This window comes from Pelodiscus sinensis, chromosome 7 (genome assembly GCF_052426305.1).
Source record: "Pelodiscus sinensis isolate ZL-2025 chromosome 7, ASM5242630v1, whole genome shotgun sequence".
NCBI lineage: Eukaryota > Metazoa > Chordata > Testudines > Trionychidae > Pelodiscus > Pelodiscus sinensis.
Genome location: NC_143058.1, coordinates 53,829,475 through 53,850,086, shown reverse-complemented (window position 1 = coordinate 53,850,086; position 20,612 = coordinate 53,829,475). Strand labels below are relative to the sequence as shown.

The 20,612-nt window shown below is 45.2% G+C and overlaps 1 protein-coding gene across 2 annotated transcripts in view; it reads right to left on the bottom strand.

Moving 5' to 3' along the window:
- FAM171B (family with sequence similarity 171 member B) overlaps nt 1-20,215 on the bottom strand; it is a 253,681-nt gene extending 233,466 nt beyond the window's left edge. Inside the window, exon 1 of one of the 2 annotated variants that reach the window (XM_075933765.2) lies at nt 19,946-20,215. In XM_075933765.2, the coding sequence (XP_075789880.2) occupies nt 19,946-20,078 (133 nt within the window). In that variant the 5' untranslated portion in view covers nt 20,079-20,215. The remainder of the gene's footprint in view (nt 1-19,945) is intronic. The other variant, XM_089779789.1, reaches the window with a different exon arrangement.
- Nucleotides 20,216-20,612: the final 397 nt, after the last annotated feature.

Genomic DNA, 20,612 nt, shown 5'->3' with positions numbered 1-20,612 from the left:
CCGGAGTACACGGTTGGCGGGACCGCGAGGTCCCGCTGTCCGTGTCCTCCGGGGAGAGAAAAGCTCCGTTCGTAACTGCGGGATCCGCGTAAGTCGGGTACTGCCTGTTACAGGGTACACAAGGTACAAGTCAGAAACGACTTTCCCCGTCTGATTCTTTTCCCCGTCTGATTCGTTTCCCCGTCTGATTCGTCTGTGGATCAGCAGCCCCTGACCCAAAAAAGGTTCCCCACTCCTGCTGTAGACTAAAGAAAATGATGGAAGATATAACTATTCCTTTGCCACCATTTACAATGAAAACTTAATAGTTGTCAGCGAGGATTAAAACCAAAGACTTTTCTTCCTACAATTAAGTTCATTACCACAAAAGTAACTATTCCTATTGCTGCTCAATCTAGGCCTTCCTGGAGTATTATCCTCCTTTCAACGAGGATAGCACTATTAATTACAACCCTAACTGAGCATACACCACTTTCTCTTAGAGGGCTCCAAAACCACCACAGGGTTTCACTGAACAGCAAAACAAACACTCTGAAGTTCTATGGGGCACACAAGCTCATTATTTTTTAAACAACACACTCCAAAGCATCAGCAGCCAGAATACTTCCATGAATACTCCATCAGGCACTTTGAACCTCAACAGCAATGACAGCTAGAAGCCTATGTTAGGTGTGGCACTGTTGTTTGCCTTGGGTCTACATGTGCTAATTAAATTAAGGCTGTTTTACAAACACTCAGAACTATGTGTACTCTTTTGTGCACATGACAACCCCCCCACACTTCCTGTTTTTTGTCTTGAAACCATCCAAAATTTGTGTTACATATAAACTGGTATTACCAAAATGAACACATAGGGTGGACACAGAAAATTGATTTAATTACTAGAGCCCTGTAAATCCATAAATTTGCTTTATATCCACAACTATCCGCATCCGCAGATGTGGATATTTGAACTTATTTTTGCAGATACAGAGGTGGATACAAATTTGTATTTAGAGCCCTGCAAATCCACAGGTATCTGCTTTATATCCACGGGTATCCACATTTGTGGAAGTGGATATCCACAACTAATTTTTGTGAATACTGATGCGGATGCGGATCCAAAATGTTGTATCTGCGCAGGGCTCTATTAATTACTGCGGCAGCTATATGCTGACATAACTTAGGTTGACATAATCCTGTAGCATAGACATGCCCAAACGTCTGTATATATAAAGGTACAAGCACTGATATGCCAAAACTGAGCATGAAAACCATGGTGGAGGGAGCGGATGTACGTACCTTTTAGAATACAACTAGTGTGCATACACCAGATATTTCAAAGACACAACCAGAGAATGTAAAATTTTCATCCTTAGCCTCTATAATGTGATTGGGGATAAGAATACTTAATTACAGTATTAAAGTTTAATTAAATATTTACTGTGGGACATTAAAAAAAGTAGGATTCTTGTACCACTAAAACATGAAATGCACTTATGTCTTAAAAAAGAATCTGTTTCAAAAGAAGCAAAGGAATTAGTGTAGAAAAGAAGCCAACATTTTTGGACAATTCATTGTGTCTCAAACAATATATTGGCTCTCCTCTTGCCCTCTTTTCGTCTTACTCACCTCACCCTCTTTGATCACCTTTTTTTTTTTTTTTTTTTTTTTAAGAGAAATAACTCCTCTCTCAGGAGAAAGACTACACTGTGGGAGAAAGTCTAAGATAAGCAACTCCAGCTACATGAATAGTATAGATGGAGTCAATGTACCTTAGCTTGACTTACTGTGGTATCCCCACTGTCGGATATCAACAGAGGAAACATTCTTGCCCTTCCCTTCCTCCCCATGACCTGGTAGAGCACCAGAGTCAATAGGGAGTGATCAGCAGTCAATTTAGCAGGTCCTTACTAGACCGGCTAAATCTAACCCTGGGAAATTCATCTCCGTCAATATCCTGTGTAGGTAGGTGGAGACAAGCCCTGACACTGCTTTTCATGTTGTTCATCCACTGAACAACATCCCATTTCTGTCTATCGCCTATCTTCCTCTGCTCATCCACTCTCTACAATCCATACACCTGAACTATAGCCCTACATAATATTTGCATGTGTAACAGTTTGTAAACTATGGGGAAAGAACCTTGCCCTCTTGTTTCTCTAGAGCACCATGCACATTTATGAAACTATATAAATTATTAATTACAATACATCAAATTAAAGTGAACATGTTAAACCAAATCCTTCAAAAATGAGCTCTGTTAGCCAGAATCTATCTGATCGGTTTCATCAGGTTTCACAAACTAAACTAAGTATATCCGAGTTCATAAATTAAGCAAGATCAAGCCCAGCAGATACAGTAATTCCCAAGATCCAGATGAAAACCTATGGAACTTAAGAAACTGATTATGGGCTTGTCAAAAAGTGACGCTCTTCCATCTGGTTCAGTAACAACCTGAAGTCTGTGTACTGTCCAAAAAGTGCTGCCTTTCATACAAGATGAAAAACTGAGGACCTGACAGTTTATGGAAATCAAAGATCTTTTTTAAGGATTTTTATAGCCAGTGAAAAACCTTGAATGTTGTCATTGTTCAAAATATATTGTATTGACAATATAAGGACTAGCAATAACAACAATATCACTTATTTCGAGGACTTTTTATTTCAGCCATGAGTCAAAATGAGGATAATACTATGTCCTTATCCACTGGTTTTGCAAAATTAGAAACAAAATAATCAGAGGCAAAAATTATTGTGACTGAATATTTCAGATCTGTTAGAAACAGAACAATGATAGTTATGTTCACTATTAACATAAAGATAGTAAGATTAACTTGGTACTCCATTCTTCCAAAAATATATTAGAAAATTGATAGAGCCATGTCAGTACCTCTCCCTGCTAGAAAATATTAACTGACATCTCTACAGCATAAATAAATATTACAGAAATATCAAGGTAACAATATCAGGTCACCTGTGCTCTGACACAATATTTTCAAATTGAAAATTATATTTCCGTAGAAAAAAATATATAACCAACATCTTGGTCTATTTTTCAAAAATAGGAACCTAATATTAGTCCCCTAAATCCATATTTAGGCATCTAAATAAGAAGCCTAATTTTCAAAGTGATCATCTGAAGTCAATGAGAACAGCTGGCTGATCCACGCTTTTAAAAGAATGTGCTATTTCTTTAGCTATCTAAAGCTATGACTTTTGAAATCAAACCTTAGGCTCCATTTCTGAAAATCTGATGTCAGACTGAGTTGTCCAAATTCAGATGTGATTCAAATGAAGACCTTGACTTAATCAAGGCTTAATATGGACACTGTATTTTAATCTCCACCATTTTGGCAACTGATAGGTCTACATAATATGAACTAATTGTTTGGATAAGTAAAATAGTTTGGAAAATTTCCATTCTTTAAGCATGACTCTAGAATACATATTCCACAAATACATCACTAATCAATGATACTATACACCTATATAGATTTATCTCCAAGTAACAGCACTCAGACACATAAAACCCCTTTTATTACTTGAACTCATTTTAGCAGTCTAGGAAAGAGTGATGATTTTCTAGCTAACCTGTAAGGCTATGTCTAGACTGCAGGTTTCTTTCGGAAGAAGCTTTTCCAAAAGAGATCTTCCGAAAAAACTTCTTCTGAAAGAGAGCGTCCACACTGCCCAAGCGCATCGAAAAAGTGATCTGCTTTTTCGAAAGATAGCGTCCACACTGAATGGACGCTATCTCACATTTAAGCTGTGATTACTATGGACGGAGTGGCCACCTGGGCACCTGTGCTTTTTCCTCTTTCCTCTTCTTTTGCAAGAACTCCCTCTTCCCTGTCCACACACGCCTTTTTCCAAAAGAGCTCTTTCGAAAAAAGGCTTCTTCCTCTAGAAAGAGGTTTTCCAATGTTGGAAAACCCCTCTGTTCTTTCAATTTTTTCTGAAAAAACGCTATTGCAGTGTGGACGTAAGTGAAGTTTTTTTAAAAAACCAGCCATTTTTCTGAAAAAAAACTCTGCAATGTAGACATACCATTAAAAAAACATCACAATACATTTAGACAGCCAGCTACAGAGAACAAGATCTTAAGCAGAAAATTAACAGTTCCTCAGAAATAAGACAGGAGTAAAATAAGTTAATATCTTAAAAATAATTAGACTGCTACAAAGTAACTAAACTCTCTGAACATCAGAATTTAAGTGATCTAATTTTTTTAATTATTCTGTTGCTTAGCTATTCTATTGCTTAAGCATATTAACCTTTCATTTCCAATAAAGAGAAAGTAAAAAATATGAGAAATAGGTAGAATGCAATATGCATGCATTATATACTGCAAAAGCTTGCCTGTGCCAGTAACTTCGTGTCTCAGACAATAGCAATAAGGCTTTGGAGCAAGATCTCAATGTGAATGTCAGTAAATAGCCATTCTAGAAATACTGACACAGGTCAAATTAAGGCCCTGGTGATGCATTCATTTTATACCCATTAGTAATTACACTGACTTCAAAGAGACTCCTCGTGCGTGCAAATTAAGCACATGAATAAACATTGGTAGTCTTGGGACCCAACATATCACACTGCATCCTACATTGCTTGCTCTAAATTCAAGGAGAAATACAGTACGTAAAACTACAGAATTTTAAACATATAAAGTGTGTACTGCCAACTAGATCCAAGCTCTACAAAAGCCATTAAAAAGAAGCAGCATTCATAATACAAATATGTAATATAGAAATCTAATGAAATATTTAGAAGCCAGTGTGGTTATTTTCATGAAACATTTACTGATTTATAGATCCTAATCACTTTACTCTTTTAACTTTCTTTACCATATGTGTCATATAAAATAGGTCAGCAAGAAAAAAAGCAACTGAAAAATACACTACTATGAGAGATAAATTGCTAAGAACAGTTCCAACTATATAAGCTTATTCAAGGCGATCTTTACCCCGCCTGTCTAAAAGCAGTACAGGAGGTCCCCGAGATTCAACCACCTGAGTTCCGAACCCGCGCACTTACAACCTTTTTTGTAAGTGTGGAAGGGGACAAAACCCCCCAACTTACGTCCTCGGCCCACATTTACGACGGCGCACGGCACCTACTGTAAATATGGGTTCGAATTACAATGCCCCCAACTTGCAACGCTTCTTCTTGAACCAATCGCGTCACAAGTCAGGGGCTTCCTGTAGTTCTAGATATATTATGGAAGATGATTTCCAAAATGTCATTAATTACTGGAAGCTGCATCATACAGTTAGCAACAACTTTATATATTAGCCTCATTCTGTTTTAATTGCAGCCCCTCATCCTTCCCCAGAAGAATTCTCCGTCAGGAAACTCATAAAAGTAAAAAATACAGAAATGTTCTCTCTAACCCGAGGGTCTACAATCATTTGAAGAAGAGCCCTTTTTAAACCGAAAAATGTGTACCTTCTGTCAACATGGTGCAATAAAAGATATTACCTCACTTATTTTGTTTTTCTCATATCCTGGGAGAAATACCGCTACACACCACAAACAAACATTTCACAGGAGAAGTGACAACTTGAATTGACTAATATTTTAAAAAATAAAAAATAGAATTTCACCTCCTTAACCGTATGCATGGTGAGACAGTTTGGGGAATGTGTGTCCAATGATAGTTTCCACTTGATATTATGACGATTATTTGTACAGTATTTGTAACAATCATTGTGAATTAGATCATCCACTTGCAAGAACTTGGCTCGTAGTGGCAAACTATGTGTGGAAAGTGTGGCAAAACAATGAAGGGGCCATCATCAAAATGATTTCCCACTGACCAATAGTAATCTAGCATTGCAAGCTTTCACAGTGCAATCACCACTTACTTGTTACCTGTCAGTACAGCTCTCATTTTGGTATCTCTGTGCTGGAGGGCCGGGGTGAGCTCAGCATGCATATCTAGAAATGTAGCCTTTTGCACCCAAAACTTCTTGTCATCCCTTATTTGCATTACAATGTGATCCCACAAGTCACTGCTTATTTCTTGGCCCCATAAGCAATGCCTCACAGTCTGCAGCTGCTCCATGACTACTAACTATCCCTCCACCCTGAATTGTTTTTTGTTAAATCCTCTATATCCCTCAGCAAACTGTTCTCAAATAAATCACTGTATTCCCTTTTGTTGAAGCACTTCCTCCAGATCTACAAATACAGAATTGTGTGCCTGCAGCACTGATGAAAACAGTCAAAGTGTAATTGGTTAACTGATAAACTTGATGCTTATTTGTTTCTTAAATTCTGCCTGAGGTCCTGGCAGCTGGACCGGCAGTCAGGAACACTAAATGATGGAGATCTCTGTGGGCTTCATGTTTCGGTTAGAGACAGCGGACATCAAGAAGTGCCACACAGGTTTGTGGGATTGAAAAAGCATGGTATTATGGGGTGGAGAAAATTGTGCCCTGGAAACTTTGACCTCCAGCTCCCAGGGATCTTGGGTGACTCATTTCTATCCCAGAACACACTGTGAAAAGTTCCCGAAAGGCACACTGGGACACTGCACTTTGCATCGACCCAAGTACACTTGCTGAGAGCATACAGTGCTAACACAAGCAGCCACAGATGCACACACATGAGCAATATACCAAATTTGGCAGCCGTATACTATCTTTTCTTTCACCCCTCACTACTTCTCTATCACAAATGGCTTGTATCACCTACTAACTTTCCCTCTGAAATGTCAATTTTTCATTTTAGTTTTTGGGTTTACTTTTCCCATGATTGCTCCTGACAGCTGAGCAATGCCCCTTCATGGAACATACAAAAATAAGCCTTCCTCTGCATGTATTTATTTCCCCTTCTCCATTACATGTTCCTGTCTTATATTCCACCTGTCATATTACCTCTCAATTTCTTCCCATAGGCTGTGTCCAGACTCCGGGGTATTTTCGAAAAAAGTAGCCTTTTTTCGAAAAAACTTCACCTGCGTCTAGACTGCAGCCGCGTTCTTTCGAAATTAAATCAAAAGAACGCGGCTTTTCTTTCGACGGCGGAAAACCTCATTTCACGAGGAAGAATGCCTTTTTTCGAAAGTGCTCTTTCGAAAAAAGGCATTCTTGAATGCAAACAGGGGTTTTTCAAAAGAGAGTATCCAGACTGCCTGGGTGCTCTCTTTCGAAAAAACAGCTTGCTTTTTCGAAAGTACCGCTTGCAGTCTAGACGCTCTTTTTCGAAAGAGGCTTTTTCGAAAGTATCTTTCGAAAAAGCCTCTTTCGAAAGAGGCTTGCAGTCTAGACGTAGCCTTAGTTTCACAACACTTTATCTATGTCCTTTATTGCACTCTTCTCCTCCACTAGGTTTTATAGTTTCATCCAATCTCTTCCTGTACTTTGCTGTTATCGTCACAGACAATTAACTTCTCTCGCCATCTCTAACATGTGAGCACTCTGACCACAGGTCCTGAATAAACGGAAAACCATTAAACGTAAAATTGTGTTTTCTCCCTCTGCTTAGTTAAGAAACCAAAACTAATAATGCCAGCAAGAACCAGAAAGTTTTAGAGCACAGCAACAGGCTCTCACACCAGTACGTGCATTCAAACTTGTTTCTAGCGGCCATAAAGGTTACTACCTTGCATTATGTTCAATGACAGCTTCTATTTGCAATGAGAACTGTACCAAACTTCTATAATTCTACTTGAAACCAGGGAAACCTCACTTGGGTTTCGGTACTGTTATGAGACTAAACAGTTATTTATTTGGAAATGGATATCGGTGCCTATCTTCAAGTGCCTGGGCATCTTACATTCCTAAACATCATACAGTAAAACTCCAGTGGTCCGGCATCTAATGGTCCGGCACTCCTGATGGTCTGGCACCATCTGGAACCCAGAAGTGCTCCGGGCAGCCGGACAGTTGGAGCTGCTCTGTCCCCGGCTTCCCCGAGTCAGTCACTGGTCAGTTTCAGCAGTGGCTGAATCGGGGAAGCTGGGGGCAGAGCAGCTGGGTGCTGTCGGGTTGGTCCCGCAGCACGGAGGGGCACATCCCCCACACTCCACTCTACACCCCTCATAGCCCCCTCTTCTGGTAGTCCAGCATATCTGATAATCCGGCACCCCCTGGGTCCTAAAGGTGCCGGATTATCGGAAGTTTACTATACTTGCAAACAAAAAGACTGGCTTTTTAACATGAGGGTTAGAAGGCACCCTCCTCCACCCCATAATAAAAAAAGTGCTCATTTAATCAGTAATCTTGCAAAAGCTTGAATATCTTATCACTGAACCCTAACACTGCCTAAACTCTGGCTCCTATGGCCCTCCACTAAAAAAGCCACGCTTCTAGTGAAAATTTTAACCCCCCAAATGATGATGAGACACAATGGCTCTTAATTTCTGTGATGGGAATTATGCCATCTGGCTGCATCAATAGCCCCTAATTTGACAGCCCTGATCTTGCAAGCAAAGCCCCATCTCCTATGCAATTAGGCAGCCAGGGAAATTATGCAGCAGTTTTCTTCTACAGATGCTAGATGATTCCCCCTAACTCCTCAGTCCCAAACTACCCTGCTATGGGCTGTGCAGACAAACCCTAGAGAACCAGGCAGGGTCAAACACGAGAGAGATTCAAACACAAGACTGTATTACACAGAACTTTTATACTGAAGGAACTCTGAGTTGGGTGCTTCTGCTGCTCTAAACTGTGGTAGTGTGTAATGGAGAGAGTCCCACAAATCTGAGTATATCCACTTTATATCTACAGGCATCTGCAGAAGCAGATGAGATTATCATTTTGCGGATATGAATACAAATGTTGTATCTGCACAGGGCTCAAGTAATGGTGAGAGACACAATTTCTCCATTTCTCTTCTAGGAGCTCCATGGAAACCATATGAATATAGCACACTTCTATATAACATTTGAAAAGGGAAAGGAGACCTCAGAACTAGTCCAAGAACCCAGATAGATGCATATTCGTGATGTTAGTGTACAGGCTGCCCTCGACTTGCAGCGCGATCAGTTATTGGGATAGCGTCACGGGTCAGAGGCGTCGTAACTCAAGCCTGCATTTACAACAGGCATCATGCGCCATTGTAAATGCGGGGCCGAGGACGTAAGTCGAGAGATTTCGGCCCCTTTCGCGCTTAAGGAAAAGGCTGTAAGTGCGGGGGGTCGTAAATGGGGCCGTTGTAAAGCAGGGGTCTCCTGTATAGTCAAATAAACAATTAACCGATAAGCCTGAGAAGGTGCACAGTTTGCTGCACTCCTCCTCTGGCTAGAAAGCACAGGGTGCATACGAATCTGAACCTGTGCCCACTGGCGCCGCAGCGGCCATGGAGAGGTGCTTCTCATCTGGCCCCGAGATGCTATGGTGAGAGAGGGCTGGGGTATAGTCCTCTCTCCTCAGGGCAGCTTGCCTATTGAACCGCTCATCCCCAATCCCACTAGGGTACATGAGTATTCTACTTGTATTCTTCCTCCTTTCCCCGCCCCGGGACCCAGGACAAGCCAGCAGCTTTGGGGGGTGGCTTAGCCACAGATCCGCTCTCTGCCTGTCACACACTCTCAAGTTCAGGAGAAAGGGAAGGAGCTGGGGCTGCCCCAACGACCGAAGCCTGGGCAGGCAGAGACCAGCAGCCAGGCAAGCTCGGAGCTCCCAGGCCAGGCTGGTGGCACTCTGTGGGAGGATCTCCTGTGGCAAGATGAGCCAATGCCACCGGCGGCATTGTGCAGAGCCCTGGGCTGGGCAGGAGGAGGTAGCGCATGGGGCAGGACTGGGTGCTCTGGGAGCCCGGCCACGCCCTACAGGCACCTGGGAGGAGGCTCTAGCAGCCCAGCCAGTGTGCCTGGGCTTGTTGTTCGACTGGAGTGAGGCTCGGGGGCAGGAACTGGAGCTCACCTGCTGCCGGGGCTTTGTCTTGGGTGGGTGGGCACTATATGGCTCAGCGTGGGTGCACTGCAGCCCGGCCTCCACTGTCCGCCTGCCCTGGCCCTGCAATTCTCGGCTGGGCTCTGGGTGCCCAGCCCATGTGGTACCTGGGTGCCGCTACCCTGATATGGCTCGGGTAGTTTGCTCCACGAGGCATGAATACGTGGGTTAAGCGCCCCTCGCCGATCCAGACCTGCCTTCCTAGAGGCCAGCCAGGGCTGCCCTTCAGCTTTCCCTCCCAGCTGTGGGATGTGTGTGAAGGGCAGCACTTGCTGTAGTCCCCACTCCCCCCAGCCTCCAGGGCCCAAGTGTGAAGGGGGGAAGGTTAAATGTGATGCGCTGGGAAGCCGTGTCCCAAATTAAATCCACCCGTGGGGCCGCCCCTTGCCAGACTTGCCCAGCGTCTTTCGCTGCTCTCGGGACTGGCCGTGAACAGGGCCTGCTGGACCTGGCACAAGTCCAGGAGCTATCACTGCTGCAGCTCTGCAGTTTAAATGTACAAGGAGCAGGGCTGTCTGTGCAACCAGCTCTTACTACATTTAAACTGCAAAGCCGCAGTGGAGGGTAGCTCCCAGAGGCTTCCAACCCTAACGACTAATTGTGTAGTCGATAGAAATTCAATCAATTACATGATTAGCTGATTACTCGTTAACATCCCTAAGTCCCATCCAGAGCAATTATTTAAATTAAGCATGTACATTTTCATTTCATTTTCAGAAAAAAACCCAACAAAACACTGAGGATATGTCTACACTACAGCGTTAATTCAAGTTATCTTAATTCAAAATAGTTAATTAAAATTAAGATAATTCAAAATAATGCATCTATACACAAAAACTATTTCGAAATAGCGCATCCACACTGAGTGGACCCTGCACCGAAGTTAAGGCTGGCTGGAACCAGTGCCGGCAGGGCATCAGGTTAGGACTTAGAGTGCAGGGCCAACTGAGCTCCGTGCTTAAAGGGACCCTACCCCCACCCCGGACAGACAGCTCTCAGGGTTTCCCGCTTGCTTGTCTACCTCGATGAGGGACAGCAAAGCAGTCCAGTCTTAGAGTGCCCTGAGCATTCGGGACACCACAGCACTCAGCTACATGGAGCCAGAGCTTCCCCTGAGCATGCCGGTGCATCTCATGGGGTCATTGCCATCAGCCCAGCTGCACTTCCTGCAGGCTGCCATCCGGGGGATCCATCGGGGGGCTGTCAGGATCCAGGAGGCCCTGCAGGAGAGCTTCAACCCCGAGGAGCCCAGAGAGCCACCCCAGTCCTCCCCATCGGGGGCTCATGCCCCATTCCTCCCTCACCTCCTTCCACTTACCCCTCCCTAGCCCCCCTTCCTGATGTAAAAAATAAAGGACACCTGTGTTCAAAAATACAAACGCTCTTTATTGAACAAAACTGGGGGGGGGGGGATTAACCTCTGGGGAGACTGGGAAAAGAAGGTGGGAGAGGGGAAGAGAGAGGGTGGGAGAGGGGAGGTGGAAACCTGGGAGGAGGGAGCTGGAAGTGGGAAGCCAGGGGAAGAAGGAGGACGGGAAGTATAAAATTATGGTACACCATATCTTCAGTACTGTTTACAGATGAGGTCTCCTCACCTTAAAAAAGATATTTTGGTCTTGGAAAGGGTTCAGAAAAGGGCAACTAAAATGATTAGGGGTTTGGAACAGGTCCCATATGAAGAGAGGCTAAATAGACTGGGACTTTTCAGCTTAGAAAAGAGGAGACTGAGGGGGGGTGAACCTCTGGGGACACTGGGAAAAGGAGGTGGGAGAGGGGAAGAGAGAGGGTGGGAGAGGGGAGGGGTAAACCTGGGAGGAGGGAGCTGGAAGGGGGAAGCAAGGGGAAGAAGGGAGAGGGGAACCTCAGGGCTTAGGGTTGGGGGGTCTCGCCGGACCAACTTGATTTTCATGCAAACCTGCTCTTGGGTTTGCATGTGGCCTTTGGTGGCCAGGCTGGCAGCTATCCTGCCATAGATAGCCACATTCCTCCGTCTAGTGCGGAGATCATGAACGTTGGGGGCATCCCCCCCAAACCTGAATAAGGTCCATGATCTCCACCCTGGACCAGGAAGGTGCTCGCCTTCTCCAGACCCTGGCAGGCTCCTGGGAGCTGGCAGACTGCTCCTGGGGAGTGGTGGAGGGCTGGCTGCCAGTGGCTTGCTGGCTCATGTTTTGGGGCCACTGCATCAGGTGGCCACTGCTGGCTCTGGGCTGGCAGGCTTCGAGCTAGCACAGGCACTGTGGCCAGGGTCTACCCCTTTAATGGCTCCAGGGCTGAGGGAGAGGAGACCACCAGGGCTCCCAGAGTGTCCACCAGGGCTCCCTGGGAAGGGCTGGAGGCCCCCTATTTCGAATTAAGTGTCTACACAGCACTTAATTGGAAATAGCTATTTCGAATTTGGCATTACTCCTCATAGAATGAGATTTACCAAATTCGAATTAAGAGCTCCGCTATTTCGAATTAATTTCGAAATAGTGGTTTGCATGTATAGACGCTATTAAAGTTAATTTGAAATAACAGCTGTTATTTCGAATTAACTTGGCAGTGTAGACATACCCTGAGTTAAGGCCCCGAGCAACGCCAGGTAAATCTTCTAGTAATAGATTTAAACTTAACATTAATGTTAAATTTTATATCTTCAAAGCATTATCAAGGCACTGATTAAACCTTCTGTATTGTTTTCATTTGGAAGTATTTCCTCACATTATGGCTGGAGAAACTGAGATACAGCAAAGTTAAATTACTAGCACTGGAAATTGCAATACTGTACTGTCTTGGGCTGTACAAAGGAATTCATTTTTCATGTGTTCCCCAGACAGAATTAAAAAGTTATTTGTAAAGTTTCAAGATTGGCTGCTGGCATATCATTTTAAATTGTTTAACAGTTCAGTACAACTTCCTTAAGTATGCTGGACAGATGGGGGGGGGGGGGGCAATGACAACATATTTTATTTTTAAAACTAACTGATTTATTAAGCAAATTAACTTTGTAATTAGTCAATTGAAATTATTATTTCTGGTCACCCTTTAGAACTACTAGAGCATATCTTTTCACACCTAACTTTTATTCACAGATTGGAAGGAAAAACAGGCTTCCTATCTCTTCATCTTCCAGCCAGTGTCTCAGTTCTGAATGGACCAGATGAAGAAAAGATTCTGTCTGTATCTGTAAAAAACTGCCTAAAACTAGTTTAACACTTCAGAAAACACTGATTCCATTTGCTTAGCCAAGTAACTTCCATCTGTTCTATAGTGTGACTTTCTTTAAAACTTTGGCAAAGTTATTTTGTTTAATTTATTTAAATAGATTCTAATACACCTGGGCCTTAATGTCAGTTATCATAATTTCAATGTAGTTTTAAAAACAAAGGTATTTAATTTAAAAAGTCGTATATAAATAAAACCTCTTATTTTAAAAACATCAATTAACTTATTCATCTGATGACAAGCTATACAAGTGTTTCCAAAGTGTAAGAAAAAGATGCCCCCCTCTCCCCTGATATTTCCCAGGTTCAAACTGGACCCATCCTAGACAGAGTCGTGCACCGTGTTTGGAGTTTGAGTCCCTCAATCCATTTGTTGTTACTGCCTTGAAGCAGAAATTGATTGAATGCCATCTTTCTTTTTATTTCCAGGCTCAGCCACATTTTTTAATTCATCATGATCACTGACCACTGGAAGAAATGTCTTTCTTGTGCTTCCTTGTATCTGAGACATTGAAGTATAAAGTGTTGCTCTGTCTCAATATTTCCTCTAAGGACGTTAATGTGTGGATGACTACATGATTAATAGATAAGCCTAGGCTACTGATAAGCCTTCTGCTATATGCACTCCTCCACCCCCTGCTGCCTCTGTATCTCTGATAGAGAGGCAGCAGTGTGAAGGGTGAGTGGGCAGGCGGGAGCCAATATGCGCAGGGAGTTGACTTTTAAGTCAGCTCTCCACACATGCCAACTCTACAGACCTGTATCTGATCCCCCCTCCACTGCCTCCTAAAGAGGCAGCAGGGGAAGAGGGGTGCAGGCAGGAGCCAGTTTTGGGGGGAGCTGACTTAAAAGCGCAGAGTGGCAGGCAGGAGCCAGTCTGAACAGGAAGCTGGTTTTTAAACTGGCTCCCCACATGGACCGATGACTGATACAGAGGCAGCAGTGTGGGATGGCAGATAGCTCCCTGGGAGTGAAGCTGGTCCCACCCCCTGGAGACTATCGAATAGTCATGAACTGCTAAAATTTGATGCAGTTACACGACTATTCAGTGACACACTAACATCCTTAATTTCCTCTGCCACATTGGCTCCTCTCTTGATTTAAATGATTTTGTGCCTCACAAATTCCTCTAATTAGTAGTCACTGACTTGGTCTGTTGTAGCAATGTAATATAATGATTCTGTGCAGGTGTTTGAAGCAGTCAAACAAACATGTGGCTGCTTTTTTTTTTTTTAATTCTTCCTAATGACGCATACAATAGTGTGATAGACACAGTTCTGGCAATAAGCAATTTTGGTTTTGATAGCTTGCTCTGGTGGATAGGGGGTTTGGAGTCATTGAGCCCTACGAATGACAACAAGTAGGAGTGCACTGTGTTTTCATTTGGATCTATTTTTGATTTTGTGGTGGAAGGAGTATTCGACCCTTTGGATATATCACTAGAAACTGAATACTGTTTTCTGCATGTTAATTAGTTGAGGGAATTGTCCCAGTTCTGCTGTGGCCCTCCTCTCCCCCGGGGATTCAGAGTCTGAGCACAACTTGAAAGCACTGTTTACACAGTCATTTTTAGAGTGAAAGCCCCACTAGCCCATGTCTATAGACAGGGCTTCTGCAGTTTGTGTAAAAGTACTGGTAGAGCTCACATTTCTTGACTTGCAGCATGACTCTTTTTTAAATTCTCTGCTCCAAGGTTGTTGGAAGGTGGGGATGGCCTGCAGCAGACAGATACATAATCAGACCTTTGGGTGAGGTACACATAAAACTGAGCAAACAACAATTAAAGAACATTATTTAGACTGCAAAGACAAGCAGTCAAAAGTTAGGCAAAACCAGAATTAATGTTACTTGAGCAATCTCAGTTCACCCCCCACCTCCCACACACAAACACCTCCTGCAATGTGAAACAAATCTTTAATTACATTATCATCACATACTATTTTTCCCCACTGAAGCTCTCATTTAATGCACAGAAGAGATTAAGTGTGGGGATGAGGCAGATTATATTTCTTTTTATCCTTATCATTCAATTAGTGGCCCAGCACATTTACTGCTGCACACTAGTCAACATCTGCATTTTACAGAATTATTCATTTTCTGAACATCTTCAGAACAAGAGAGTGCCTGATGAGCATTAATTAATACATCTCCGCATCTCCCTTGCAAGGTAATAAATGATCAATATTTGCCTAAGATCAAAGCCAAGAATTGAACTCAGGAACCCCAGACTCATAGCTCCTGTGCTCATACCCCCAGACCCCACCCACTTCCCTATGTTAGAGGTGTTGAGCAGTCACAGCTCCCACTGACTTCCACTGCAGTGTTCAGCATTTCTGCAGATCAGACCCTAGGGATGCATTAAGTTGGGCTTACAGAAAATGAGGAACACAACAAAGTCACTGGAGCAGCGACAGTCTTTCTGGTCTGCATTTGTATAGAACTGAGCATTCTGGAGTCTTGGTCTATTACCTGGGCTTCCAGACATTACTGCAATTCAAATAAATAATATTATGAGTGGCCATCTGCCAAAAATGCAGTTCAGGGAGCTTTAGTGCGGAATGCATGTATACAGGGGCAACTTATAGAAGGAACACCCTGTAATCAAAGTGGCAGAAGGAAATTGTCATTTTCAGCAATTGATTATTCAGCTAAATCTGAACAGAATTTCATGGGAAAAGGAAAAGATTCGGTTTTGGTAGAGATGTATAATCCCATTTAATTAGTTAACCAGACAAACCTTATATTTAACCAGTTAACCATTCTCATCCCTAGTTTCTGGCCCCAAAACTTTCTCCTTACTGAATTTCAAAGACTCACTGCGAACAAGTAAGGTGTAAGAGAATCTTGAAAGAGGGTCACAATCTTACGATGAATAAGTAAGTGATAGACAACCTAAATATAAAAGGTGGCTACCAAGTCACTCATAATAAAAACAAGCTGCCTAATTTGTATGTAAAGAATGATTATGTTTAGTTATGGCTATTTAAAGACAATACTGGTTGCATAAATTGGACCATGGTCATTTCTAAAATAAACAGCTGGGAAAGTAAAGTGTTCCCTCTGTTTTTTTCTAACCATGTGCAGAATAATGTTTTTTACATGAACCAAGGCATGTGAAGAAGTGCACAACCAGCAGAAACACATGCTGCTGGCTTTGGGTACAGTGGGCGCTCTGCTAATCAACTGGGTGGCATATGAATCTTTCCTGGGTGGCCGACCAAGCACTCAGCTTAAAGGGAACACCAGTCACTGAAGAATGAAATGCAAACTAACAGAGCTGTGAATACATGAAAAACTATACCTAGTCAGTACATCAGTCACTATGATGAATGTTAGTTGGCTGGGACTATTGACAAGAAATATGTATCACATGCCTTAGGCTTTTTTTGAAAAGTCCAGCCATCAAGAATTTTTATTTAAAACAAAACCAAATAGGATCAGCTAAGAATGTGGTGCCATTATTAAACTATTGTTTCGGAGTGACTTCACACAAAAATGTCGTAAATAAAAAGTTTACCATGTAAACCATTAGAATTAGACAATCTTTTAACTTGGGCTAATGTAATTTTCCCCTTAAAACTGAGGAAAAAATACAAGAATTTTTGCTTTTCTTCTAAAACTGAATGACCACAACACAGTTTTCAATTCCCATACCTAAGCCTTTTTTCCTTTTGCAAACATTGAAAGAATTTCGAAAAAGACATTTTTTGGTTTTCCCATAGAAAAACAAATGTGTGGCATAAAAAACATTTTCAAGCCCTTTTTTTCTAAAATTTTCCCAATATTTGTTTAATTATTTTCTACTGTAGATGAAAAAAACCAAATCACATGGCCTATAAAAGCCATGACTTGTATTTACTTTCAATAAAAACTATTTCCTTTCTGTATACATGTTGCAGCAGTTATAAAATAGATCAAGTGTAGAGCTAGAAATAGTCTTATTTTTACAGTGGTTATAACAGTAACCTATTTCATATGTTCAAAAGCTTCCGGGGGTAGCCATGTTAGTCTGTAACTGGAAAAATTTAAAAAACAACTACAGGCAGTCCCCGGGTTATGTACAAGATAGGGACTGTAGGTTTGTTCTTAAGTTGAATCTGTATGTAAGTCGGAACTGGCATCCAGATTCAGACACTGCTGAAACTGACCTCCAGTTCTGACTTACATACAGAATCAACTTAAGAACCCCAGGCTTCCCCAAGTCAGCTGCTGCTGAAACTGATCAGCAGCTGATTCCAGGAAGCCCGGGGCAGAGCAACTCTGCCTGGGGCTTCCTGTAGTCAGCGCTGGTCAGTTTCAGCAGAAGCTGACTTGGGGACGCCTGGGGCAGAGCAGCTGGGGTGCTGCTGGGTTGCTCCAGTAGTGCCGCTCCTCGGTGCTACTGGACCAACCCAGCAGCACCCCATCTGCTCTGCCCCAGGCGTCCTGATTCAGCCGCTGCTGAAACTGACCAGCAGCGGCTGAATCAGGACCTGGGGCAGAGCAGCTGGGGTGCTGCCGGGTTGGTCCAGTAGTGCCCAGAGCGGGCGCTGCAGGACCAATCAGCAGTGCCCCAGCTGCTCTGCCCCAGACTCCAAAACAAAAGCCTGGTCTGCTGGGGGGGGGAGCACACTAGCTGCGCCCCCCCCTCCCCAGCAGACCAGGGACACGGGGAGCAGAGCCGCAGCGGCAGTGGGGTGCCGCGCCTCTGAGGCTTTGCTCTGGCAAAGCCTCAGAGGCGAGGGACCCCGCCACGGCTGTGGCTTCAGTCCCGGTGCCTGTGGTCTGCTGGGGACGGTCCCAAGCAGACCACAGGCTCCCGGACTGAAGCCGCAGCCGCGGGGGGGTCCCGCGCCTCTGAGGCTTTGCCAAAGCAAAGCCTCGGAGGCGCGGGGAAGCGCCGCTGCTGCCGCTTCAGTCTGGGTGCCTGTGGTCTGCTAGGGTCTCTGGCAAAGCCTCAGAAGCGCGGGAACCCGCCCGGTGCCCCTGGTCTGCTGGAGACGGTCTCCAGCAGACCAGGGGCACCAGAGCAGCTTACGAACGGGGCTTTCTCGCCCCGACCTCCGGGGTGAGAAAGCCCTGTTCGTAAGTGCGGATCCGACATAAGTCGGATCCGCATAAATCGGGGACTGCCTGTAATAGTCTAGCAGCACCTTAGAGACTGTAAGAAAACATGTAGATGGCATCATGAGCTTTGATGGGCACAGCCCTCTTCTTCAGATGAAACATAGAAACATAGTAGGTGCCCCTACTCTATTCGTTGTTTTTTAGATATTTCACATGGACCTCACTTCAGCAAAGCATTTAAGTACATGCTTAAATTTTAACATATAATTAAGCCTCGTAGGCAATATTCTGTGCCTGACTGAACTGAAGCTATGTCTGCGCTTAACCAAAATAAGGCCATAGTAATGACTTAAAATGTTTGGAAACATCTGAAATCCTTGGATGAAAGGCAGTATTAAAAGCACAACACATTTTTATGCTGATTCCAGAAGATATGTGTAAAAAACCCTTGTAACATGAACTATTTTTTAAAAATTTATATTGATTGTTTCCCCAATTCTACAACTAGATCTATGCACATGGAATCAATTGCAGGATTGAGGCCTTTATTTATTAAATAGCTACATAGTTCTGCATTCACAATTGCTGGGAAAATTAATATTTTTCTTGTTCCACAGTGTACATATGAAAACAAATGAGCTCACACTGGTTTGAGAAATTTAAGAAACCTACACATGCATCATCCAGTGCATTAATCTAGAGATTACTGCCTGCAAATAGGAATTCACTGAGCCACACTGCTCTACACAGCATTATCCAGTCACTTAAGGTACCATCTCCTGCTATCAATAGGTCAAAGCAATCATATAAAGAGATACTATAACATGCTGGTGAGGGCTGGTGGGGGAGGGCAGAATGTATCTGCATAGTAAAGAAATCCAGTGACAGCAAAGATGGATTCTGCTTAGGTGTCAGTAGAGCCATATTAGTTCCTATTTGCTTCACTATAAACACTTTGGCGGGGGGGGGGGGGGGGGGCGGAAAAAAACAGCACATTCCAATCTCCGCATAAGCAACTTCAAGCAGCATTTTCACAAATTAAATCATCACTGACATGCCATAAATTTCAACCAGTAGCGTGTGCTCCTCAAGAGTATCACACAAGCAGCTTCAGCCCATGTTGAATCTGCCTCACTACCAATTCCATTTTTAACTACGTACAGAAGGAAAACACCGGAGGGAGGGGGCCGATAAAACCCGCAGTGACACCTCATTTCCCCCACAACCCGTGCGGCACCCTAGCTGTATCCTCTGGCGAATAACCAGGCCGCCTGCCTTCCCACTCCCGCACAAACACCGTGTCACCCCCACCCCGGGGAGCAATGTTGTTTTCCAGAAAGGCAACATCAGAGGGACTGGCCCTTTCAGCCCCGCGTGCTAGGAGGTGTGCGAAGAAAGGGCCATTCAAACTCTCCCGAGGGCGCTGAGCCCCAAGCCCAGCAGCTGCGGCTGCAGGGGGCTCGGAATTCCCCGGGCTGGGGGGAGCCAGCGCCGCTGCCACACGGCGACTTCACGTGCCGACAGCCCCGGAGGAGGCTTCGCTGAGCGCGCGGCGGCCACGACCCTGCCCCAGCCACTCGCTCCGACCAGCCTCTGGAAGCGGGAGGCAGGGGAGGGCTCGGAAGGGCTGCGACCCCGGGGCTGTCGGTGGCCCCGGGCCCGGCCCGGCACCAGGGGGTCGAGCTGAGGCGAACTCTCCCGGGGGAAGGCTCCAGATGCGCTCCAGGGCATGGGGGGCGCCGGGGCCGGCTCCCCGCGGTCGGTCAGGGGACATGGGGCAGGTGCCCTCGGTGCGGGCGAGCGGGGACGGTACCTGCAGGAGCCGCGGAGAGCGCCCCGGGGCGGCTGCGGCTCAGCTCGGCGGCGGGGACCAGTCGGCCCCGGAGCAGCAGCGCGGCCACCAGCCCCAGCAGCAGCAACGGGAAGCGCCCGCCCAGCCCCGGCATGGCCAGCGGGCAGCGGAGGCATATTGCGGGCGAGGCGGCGGAGGCGGGGGCCGGCAGCTCCCTACTGCCCGCCTGGCTGCGGCGGCGGCTGCCGGAGGAGGATGGCGGGGCAGGAGGCGGCTCGCACCCCCCCCCCCCGCACGGGCACACGTGACGGAGGGGAGGGAGCCCGGCTCGCCAGCCACGGGCAGCCCGCGCCCCCGGGGGCAGGCGGGGGATGGGGAAGCCGGACAATGCGCGGCTGGGCGCCCGGGTGGTTTGTCCCAGTAGCCGCTGGGACCGCCCAAAGGCCCCGCTCCGGCACTGACGCCCGTCGCAGCAGGTGGGGTGGGGTGGGGTGGGGGGGTGGGTTGCTAACACATCTGCTGGGGTCCTGCTAGGGCTGGGTTACAGAGCAGACCAGCTGGCCGGCCGCAATAGGCCCTTTCTATGGAAAAGCTGGGAGTCCTCTTCCCCCGACACAAGTGCTAATTAATATCCCCCCCCCCATCCCGTCTGGGCGGTGGGCAAACCTGGGCCTGTCCGCTGCAGCTG